At 59.4% G+C, this 9909-nt stretch overlaps 1 protein-coding gene across 1 annotated transcript; it reads left to right on the top strand.

Moving 5' to 3' along the window:
* The first annotated feature begins 633 nt into the window (after positions 1-633).
* Positions 634-9909, top strand: LOC142031654 (uncharacterized). The gene is made up of 3 exons (XM_075029346.1): positions 634-1120; positions 8887-9047; positions 9595-9909. The coding sequence occupies exons 1-3, from the start codon at positions 697-699 to the stop codon at positions 9907-9909; spliced, it is 900 nt and encodes a 299-aa protein (XP_074885447.1). The 5' UTR covers positions 634-696.

Below are 9909 nucleotides of genomic sequence, written 5' to 3' on the forward strand. Positions count from 1 at the left end.
CCCTCCCAGCCAGGCACTCTGCCCCACAAGCACCTGGGGGCTCCGCAGAGCCAGGGCAGCCCTGGAGCCCAGCAGAGCTTCGCCTACACGTGCCGAAGCCGGTCTAGTCTCCCCAGATCTCCTCCAGCCGCTGCAACCGCAGACCCGCTTGCCCACCGAGGGGCTCTAAGGAAAGCAAGATTGGCTCTGGATCAGGACGATGGGCTCAGTGCCCTGGGTGGCGGGTCCTGCAGGCTGAGGGGATCCCCTGGGTGTGGGCCAGGGCTGGGCTGGGTTGCGAGGCTGCGGAAGGGGCAGAGGCGTCCGGGTCAGGCCCCGGCATGTCCCCGCTGCTGCGGCCAGAGGATGAGGAAGCCGGAGGAGGGAGGTCGGTGGGGAGCCGGGCCGGGGCCGGCGGGGAGGCAGGCCGGGCCGGCGGGGCGGGGGGCCGGCGCGGAGCCAATGGGGAGCTGGGGCAGGTGGAGGGGGGGTTAAAACCCCCCCCCGGTGCCGGCGGGCGAGCGAGTGCCCGGGAGGAGGAGCGGAGAGGAGGGCTGCCCCCGAGGGCAGCCCCGCGGAGCGCGGCGCGGCGGGGCCCCGCGGGTGGATGCCCGCCGGTGCCGGGGCTGGCCCGGTGCTGCCCGGCCGGGCTGTGCCCTGGCAGGGGAGCGGCGGGGTGCCGGGGGGGCCCGGCGGCTCCGGGCCACGCACAAGCCCATGGAGAAGTCCCAAAACTTCCGCATCGAAGCGCTCCTGGCTGAAGAGCCGGCGCGGAGTGCCTCCCCGCCGGGGCTGAGCCCCGGGAGCCCCGCGGCGAGCCCCGGCCCCGCCGGGCGCTCCGACACCCCCTCGCCGCGGGCGCCCCCGGCCGCCGCGCCCCTCGCCCCGGCCGGCTTCGTCCCCAAGCCCGGCTTGCTGCACCTCCCCGGCCCGGGGCTCGGCGCCCTGCCGGCCCTCTACCCGCCCGCCGTGTACCCGCTCCCGGCCCTGGCGGGCCAGCACCCCGCTTTCGCCTACACCGGCATCCCCCACCTGCCGCCGCCCGGGGCCGAGCACCTGAAGGCGGCCGTGGCCGGCTCCTTCCCGCTGGAGCACTGGATCCGAGCCGGGATGCTGGTGCCGAGGCTCTCCGACTTCCACGGTGAGTGACCGGGGGACCGACCCTCCCGTCGGGTGGGACGCGGCTGTCGCCCCTTCCAACCCCCGAGGGCCCCCGCCGGCACGACGGGGTGCGAGTCCCTTCGGGGACGGGTGGCTGAGGCTCTCCGAGGCCGCCCCTTCGCGGCTCCCCAGCGGTTGGGGTCGAGAGGCCGGCGGGGGCGGCGATCCCTCGGGGCTGAGCCCAATGCGGGGCTCTTGCTGCGCCCAGACCCGCTCCCCAGCCAGGACAGGTTTGGGGGTCCCATTGGCGGGGAAGGGGCGGGGGGGCAAGACCCGGTCTCCGGAGACCTCCGAGGGCTGCGGGGCCCCGGGAACACGATCGCTCGCCCTACCCCGGCCCGGTGCTGCGGGACGGCCCCGAGGGGCACTGCCCGCCCCGGTGCCGGCAGAGCAGAGCCGCTCCCGGGCCGGGCCAGCCGCGGCAGCCCCAGCTGCCGGCCCCGCACGGCCGCCGCGGGCTCGTTGGGCTCCGCCGCGGCGGGAAGGAAACGAAAATAACGAAGCGGCTGCCGGAACCGGCATCGGGAAACGAATAAATCCCGGCCGGTGTGGTTGGGAACGAACCCGCCCGGGTCTCTGCGGCGGCAGCCGCCCGCCGGGGCCGGGGCACGGAGGGATGCGCGGCCGGATCCGGGCCGGGGAAGGGCCGGGGCTCCGGGTCCTTGCCCGCCGCAGCGCTCGGCTCGTTGGGGCGAGGGGCCGGCTCCGCGGGGCCGGTGAGCCCGGTGCCGGCGGGAGCTGCGGGCACCGGGCAGCCCGGCAGCGTGCTCGGCTCCAGCCCAGCCCCGCTCCCTCCTGGCGTGCAAGGAGGGTGCCGGCTCCGTGCACAACCCCTTGCACGGTGAGCACGGCCAGGGCTGCGGGCAGGCACCGGACCCTGCACTGCAATGATGGGCCGCGGGTGGGGAGGGTCCTGCAAGGCATGGACGGCACAAGGGCTGACTTCAGGCCCTTGTCCCACAGGGGGCTGTCACTGGGACACCTGGCAGTGTGACCCAGACCCTACCCTGTGCTTGGGGTGAGCGGAGGGGTTGGGGTTGCTTGGGGTTGCTGCAAAGATGGGGCCAGTGGGCAATAAAGCAAGAGTGGCTTGTTAATAAACACCCGGCAGAGTATCTGGATTTGTTAGCTGAGTTTAGTGTCTTAATAACCTGGGAACCCATTAAAAAAAAAAAAAAAGACTGGATAAGTCAGTTAATTAATAAACTGGCTGGGTGAACAATAGTGCAAAAATGGTAGATTAACATGAAACATCCCATTCATTGCTCCTTCCTCAAATTACACCTGGGCAGGCTGAAGGTAAAGAGACCGTTCCCTTCCCTGGGCTGTCTCTCTTTCCATGGCTCTCCCCGGACTGTAGGATAGGTCCAGCTGTGAAACAGTGGTGGCAGCTAAGGGTGTAGAATAAGCCTCCAGTGCTACAGGCTGTGTGCACTCTTCAAGCATGTCATTAAGAGCAGGAAAAAAAAAAATCTCTATTTGTTGGTTTATGAAACACCTTCCTGCTCCTCTGCAGAGGCCACGTTGTCCTTGCTGGGTTTGGGTCTGTCGGTATATCTTGGCATCCCAGTAGCTTCATGCAGGGTTGTGTCCCACCAGAGTGGGATGACACCACTGCATCTGCCCCCATGGCCCTGAGTGCAGCTTCTGGCTGGGGTAATGTAGAGATATTCGTGCATCAAATTTGCATTTGTGTATCAGCCCCATCCCTCTCAAGTGCAGGATCTGCTCCAGAGCTGGTTGTCTCCAAAACCTTGCTGAAAGGAGACAAATCCCAAATCACAGGCATGACAACAGCTTGTGGAGGGAGCTTTTGGGCTGTGCTAGGATGCACAGGAACAGCATGTGAATGGGTCTTGTGGGAAGCACTGAGCTGTACTCCTATGGTAGCTTAGGGGGAGGAAAAGCAGTCTCTGACTTGAGTATTGCTTGATTGGGTCCTGGGGAGCCCAAAGCAGGGTAGAACCAAGGAAGACATGTGGAGGTGTAACAAGGATGCAGCAAAAGCTACCAAAGCTACCAAAGCTGCAGATTTTTAAATCAGAGTGACCGCTGCCCCAATCCATGTCCTTGCCGAAAGGTGTTTGCTCCCAGTTCTGCGGAGCCCTTTACAGTGGGGATTCTTTCTCCCCAGACTGTCCTGTTTAGTACTTCAGCAATTCTCCTGCTGTGAAGCTTTTCTTGCTCCAGTTTGCTCCCAAGATTTGTCACTTCAAACACAGCAAATCACTGTCCATTCTCTTTGCCTGCCTTGTCTGCACATGAGGAGGATATGTAGGTCCCTTTCAGTCTTCTCTTTCCCCCACTATATAGCCCAGCTGCTTCCATCTCCTCTGAGCCAGGTTTCCATCCTGCCTGCTTTCAGAGTTTTCTTCCAAACGTCCTCCTGTCTCAAAGCACAGGGACCAAGCTGGGTGCAGAGCTTGAGCTGATGCCTCCCTGAAGAAGAAGGATGAAGCTTTGTGCATTTGCAGCTGCTCTACCTGCCTGTACCTCCCCACAAACATCAATTCTGACTCAGGGGACTTATGCTTAGCTTGGGGTCTATTCTCTCCACGCTTTTTCTCCTAGGGATCCTGCTCCCCTCGTCCTTGTTTCATGTTTTCTCAACGCCATGTAGACTGTGTCATCAGACCCTGCTCCTTATTCATCTTCAGATCCTTATTTCAGTCCGTTGGAAACATTTGCATTCTCAAGTCTGTCCTCAGCCTTTCCTCTTGTGGGCTCACTGCAAGCTCCAAAAGCAAGTCCCTTTGCAGCGTGCCTTGTCACCAGGGATGGCTCCAGCTGCATGTTATGGTTGTGTCTGTGCTCATATTGCCCCAGCATGCTGGCCATGATGTGGGGACGGGGACAGTGACGTGGGTACGCAAGGAGAGGAAGGAGCACCTGCCTAGGACATGCTGCCTGTACAGCCCTTCCTCATTTCTCTGAGGAGGGTGGTGGGCTGGGCAGGAGCCTCCCACTGTTGGCACAGGGCTCCTGGGCCGCCTGTGGTTCCTGGGTCCCCTGTCCCAACACCCAACCTAGACAGACAGACCTGCCTGGCTGAGGTTTCCAGAGTGATTGAGCACAAATGTCCATGGTGCTGGTCATGTTTAGCTCCCTGGATGGCATTGGACAGATAGCTGGAAGAGACGAGTCTGAAAGCCTCCTAGGATGCATTCTGGGGCGTCTGAGAGGGAGGTCACCCTTGTGATTTATTTATAGGGGATTCCAGGACTAAATCCTGGAATAAATTCCTTCTTTAGCTGCCTGCATAGAGATGTTCTGCAGACACGGTCTAGTTTGGTCTCCTGGGGACAGTCAGTGTGGGGGAAGGAGCGGGACAGCCCCTGAACTGAAGCCGCAAGCTCTGTGGGGATGTGTTGCACACACTCACCCTGCTCTCACCTGCGTATGGGAGAGGTAGGATGGCAGGGAGACGGTCTGAGACAGTGGAGTGATACCCTTAGGAACCTTGCCTGGGCTTGGGTGCTGGGATTGCTCAGAGAAGCAACCTCTCCTGCTGTGGTGCAAGTGGGTGCCATGCCTCCCCCACTAGCTGCCTCTGCGGAGCTGCAGCCAGTGCCTGGCTGCCTCTGCTGCAATGCGGAGTGAGAGGGCTGGGTGGGAAGGCCTGAGAAAAGGAGCAGACATGCCCTCGCTGCAGCCAGCAGCGATGCTGCCTGCCCAGGCTCTGCTGCTCCCAGCCTGGGTCCCTGTCCTAGGTCTTTGAGCACCTTCTGAACCACACAGGGGAGCATTTGGCTCTGTTAATGCCAAATACTATTAGTATTTCTGGGAGCTGTGATTTATTTGCCCTGGCTATCAACGTGGAAATACAGCACAGCGGTGGGAGCCAAGTGCAGAGACCCTCTTTGGCGGAGAGTTGTAGGAGCGGCGAGCGGTGACATACAGCTGCAGACTCTCAGGAAGAGCGAAGGATTCCCCGTGGGGCACCTGGTGCTCAGATGGCTTTCCTGGGACACCACTTCTCTGCATCACCCACTCACCACCTTGATGGCTTGGTGCCCAGGCCAGATCCTGCCCGCAGTGGTGGAGAGCTGGCTGATGGGCTGTGCTGGGCTAGGAGAGCGGGCAAGACAAGTCGTACCAAACTGCTTCAAAAAGCAACGCCTTCCAAGGCTCACCAGATTCACAGTGGTCTGGCATCAGCAGGAAACGTGGGCTGGAAAACAGCTGGCAAGCAGCAATCGGGGGTCAATGGTGGAGCAAACAAGCAGAGGTAGCAAGTGCCCTTACACATGCTGCCCCACGGAAAATGGTAAGGGCTGCCGGCAGGGTAGGAGAAGCCTCTGGTGATGGCCCTGACATCTGGAGAAACACTGCCAAAGCAGACCGGGTGCTAATTTCCTCTCCTTTATCTGCCAGCCCACAAAATTAAGTGAGCTATAGCTAAACAAACCAAATTAAAACCAAGTGGGTTAATATCAACCTAGGATTACCCTTGTTATCAAGTAGACGGAACTGTATCAAATAAACCAACAATTCTTTATAAGCTTTATCTAATTATCCAGGAGGCAGCTGCCTTGTAGAGCTCCTGGCCTCAGACTCAGAGGGCATTCCCGGCTCCAGCCCAAGCAATTTATTTACTGATATTGCAGCTGAATGCCAGGCATCTGTCAGGGGGTCCAAGCCCTGCCAGGCTGAAGGGATATTGAGATGAGCTCTGATCCTGGATGTAGCACTGGAGGAGGTGTCTGGTCAGATAGGAAATCCTTTGGGAAGCAACAGTGTGATACTGAGGCAGTCGCTGGTCTTCTAGTAGGAGCTGGATAAAGGGGAGAGCCTTCCCAAAGGGTTACTCTTTCTATGGGATGCTGGTTGTGATGGGGATGGGTTCATAGCTCAGCTGGCATGGACTGTGGGAGGTGAGTCCTGGGGGGATACTTGCTGTGCATCCCTTGGGAGGATGCTGTCTGTGTCAATGTGACAGCCTGCCACAGAACTGGGGGGACAGGACTCCAGGGAGAACACTGGCAGGACAGGCTGGAGCTACCAGCAGTCACAAGGCATCACTTCTTCTTTGCATGGGAAACTGGAACCTACTTCATAACCTGAGATACCGCTTCCTCCTCCTCCCTTTGTTCCTTCCCCAGTGAGAAATTGCAGACCTTCTTCCTCCACACTGTCCCCAGGCAAAGGAGCCAGGGCCCTTCAGGGAAGCTAACAGCAGGTCCGAGGCCAGAGACTTTGGTCATTCAGGTCCACGTTGACCTGCTGCTGTGGGTCGCTGAAGGTCAGGTGGACCTTAAAGCTGTGTTGGTTTGGGCTCGCCCCATCTTGTCTGCTGGCCAAATCTTGAACAAGTCATGGGGGGCAGTGGTGGTGATGGGTAGTAGCTGCTGAAGGGTGTATTGTTAGAGGAGGTCACAGGTTAGGTGGCCAGCCACATCTGTGTAGGCTGGGCTTTGGACTGGTGGTTGCTTGAACTGTATAAGATCACCACAGAGGGGTTTGAGTGTTATTTTTTTTGTCCATGTTGGGGCAGAAGGCAGGGTGGGTTTCCAGGGAAGTTAGGGTCTGTACAAGGTTTTAAGGGACACCACTGCACTGATCCTGAATTGGAGACACTGAGATGGAGAAGCTGGGGCTGGCAGAGGGACCATGCTGCAGCAGTCGGTCCCCTGCATTGGTAGTCATTTGGGATATACCCTGTTTGGATTTATTTGGCTTTTGGGCAAACTTTCTGTTCTCCTTTTCCCTGCTAGACCAAGAAGTCCTCAGCATCTTACCTGGGGATGAGTGAGTCCCTTGAGGGGGGTGGGTTGTTAAAACAAGCTGCCTTCCAGCCTCCTCTGAATCTGGACAGACTGAACTTCTGATGCTTTTGGGGTCAAGACTCACCTCTGTGCCCCCACTCTTCCCACATCTGTTTTTAGTCTACCCACATCTGACCTTGCAGAAGGAGGGACAGAGGAGCCTTTGAGGGTGGTCTGAAGTATTTCTGTGCTCCCCAGAGCCAGGAGGTAGTGCCCTAGGAGCTGAGCCCTGGGGTCTCTGCTTTGGGCTGAGGAATTCAGGCTGGGAATATGACATTTCTTCACCCCTGGCAAAACAGCCCCCAGCTCCAGAAAACACAGAAGTCCCAGATTACTGGATGCTGGGATGGGGGCACACCCTCTTCCCTCCTATTTTCCTGAAGCATCCTCTACAGACCATGCCCAGAAAGAGGACCTGCTCACAGGGACCCTTCCCTGACCTGGTACAGCCAGCCCTCACAGTGCAGCCCCTGCTTCAGGGAGGGACTGAGGCACACTTCCATCTCTGGCAGCAAAGGGGGCTTTCTGGGTGCCAGAGCCCTCGGGCTGCTGGATGCTGCCTGGGGATTGTTTATGTTGTGCTCCCCACCAACATTGACTGAATGAATTTCCCCTCTGGTTGTTTCTGGCACATCTCTGGCCTTCCCTCCTCCAAGGAGTTGCAAGGCATTTTATCTTGGGCTGCCCCATCCCTGCAGATGCTGGTCCCCATGGCACCTCCTTTCCTTAGCTGAGTGGAGCCTTCTCAGGTTCGTTTGGTCCCATGTCTCCACCGAGGATTTGTACAGCCAGAGCATCCACAGCCAGCCAGAGCCCAGACAGCAGCCGAGCTCTGCAGAGCTGAGCCATCTTTCATCTGACATTTGTATTTGTCCCGGAAATCCTTTGAGCCTCTCATTTGGTTTTAGACTTGAATATGTTTTGTGTGCAAAATAACGCACCGTGTGTGTGTCAGAGCCATCAGCACAGCGTGCCTCTATTCAGTCCCTAGTTTAACTGGCCAGTAGCTGCCAGGTGGGTCCCACAGGCTGTCTCTCCTGGCACTGTGGGGCTGCAGGTGTAGGAGCGGTCATGCCCATCTCTGCTTACAAGAGGAGCTTGCAGAGCCTCATCCCAGCCTGGGCTCTGCCTGTTTGACCCATCCCACCCAGCATCTAGGTACTTGGGATCAAACCTGGATCACGATCAGTTAATGCCCCCTTCATAAATTCCTGCCTTGTGCGTCACCACTATGTTTGTGAAGGGCTCGGTGGACACCTCAGGAAATGGGCAGGTTGGGATCAAAGCTGGAATCCGGGGGAAATAAAGTGGATGGTGCCCCATGCCCTGCAAAGCGGGTGAGCTGGAGCGACCCTTGCCAAGCAGGTGATGTCTCTGGGGCCACGATGCTCCGTCTCGCCCCCCAAGATGTGGCGGCAGGGACGTGCCAAGGACCTTTCCCATTAATGCCCCCCCATGCCACTCTGGCACTTTACTCCCAGCTGCAAACCTCTGGGTTTAACTGCCGCTGCGGTGCTGGGAGAAGCAGTAAAAGCTGAACCCCGGGGGGACAATAAAGCCAGGGGAGAGGAGATAAGCAGGGATCAAACACGGTGCGGCAGCCACCCTACGCTGGACTCTCAAAGGTCCCTTTGTTCCCGCTGCCTCCTGATTCAGCGCCGCGCTGCCTTCAAGGGCTGCGGGCGAGATAGCGGGGCTCATGGGCAGCCCTGCCGCCGCAGCCCCTGGCAGTTGGGCAGCCACCTGCGCGGCCCGGCAATAAAAAAAGGAGGATTAATTTCAGTCACAGGACTGATCCCAGTTGCACACCAAGGCCTGATAACATATCTCGCTGGTTCCTATCAGCCGGGCAATAAAGCCATTATTGGGGTGGGAGATGATGGAAAAGACACTCGCCTTCCTCCTCGTCCCAGGTTTGCCGAGGGGATGTTCCCCCCCAGCCCCGCTCTCCCCTCACCCCCGCCTGCTCTCTGCTCCGCAGCCGCCCCGCAGTCTGGCTTGATGGGGAAATGCCGTCGGCCCCGCACAGCCTTCACCAGCCAGCAGCTCCTAGAGCTGGAGAATCAGTTCAAGCTCAACAAGTACCTGTCCAGACCCAAGCGCTTTGAGGTGGCCACGTCGCTAATGCTCACTGAGACACAGGTACGTTGGTCCCGGGGAGATGGAGCGTAGCACCAGGCGGCTGCCAGGGAGGGAAGTCAAGGTCGTGGGCAATGCTGATGCCCCTCACTTGGCTGCCATCAGCCCCACAGCCCACTGCCCCCATCAGCACCCCTTTCCAGGGCATCTCCTGCAGAGAACTCCCTGGTGGGCTCCAGGCTCTTCTCTTGTGAAGGGCACCCCAGAAATACTGCTCCTCTTTTTACTTGGCACCCCCAACTTGGGCTTCAAAGCCTTCCCATCCCTCGCTGCACTGTGGGAGGGGGCTTTCTGTGGGGCTAAAATTAAAACGTCCCCGTGGACATCCTTGGGCATCCTGCAGAAGTTGGGCAGGGGGAAGGGAGCAGGCCCCCTGGGTATTCCTCTCCCCGTGACAACCTCAGCTTCCTTGCACAGACCTGCAGCACTGCGGGATGCCCCGCAACAAGGAGGCTTTGGGGGAGCCCTCCATGCAGGGAAGGCGAGGGGGTGAGTGAGGACAGGATGGGGCAGGGGGACACACTCTCCCCTGGGGGCTCTCCCTCGGCAGGTGAAGATCTGGTTCCAGAACCGCCGCATGAAGTGGAAGCGGAGCCGCAAAGCCAAGGAGCAGGGGGCTCAGGCGGAGGCCGAGAAGCAACGAGGGCTCAGCAAAGCCTGTGAGAAGCTGCTGCCTGGCGAGCCCCGGGGACAAGCTGCTGAAAGCCCTGAGTTCATGGGGCACAGCCCCGGGTCGGGCTTCCTGCACCGCAACACCGCCAAGCTGGGCTATGGCCCGGACTCCTCCTGCTCGGGGGGTGAGGATGAAGAGGAAGAGGAGGATGAGATGGGTGCCACGGAGAGGAAGATTGGCTCTGTGTTGTGA

Source organism: Buteo buteo, chromosome 5 (genome assembly GCF_964188355.1).
Source record: "Buteo buteo chromosome 5, bButBut1.hap1.1, whole genome shotgun sequence".
NCBI lineage: Eukaryota > Metazoa > Chordata > Aves > Accipitriformes > Accipitridae > Buteo > Buteo buteo.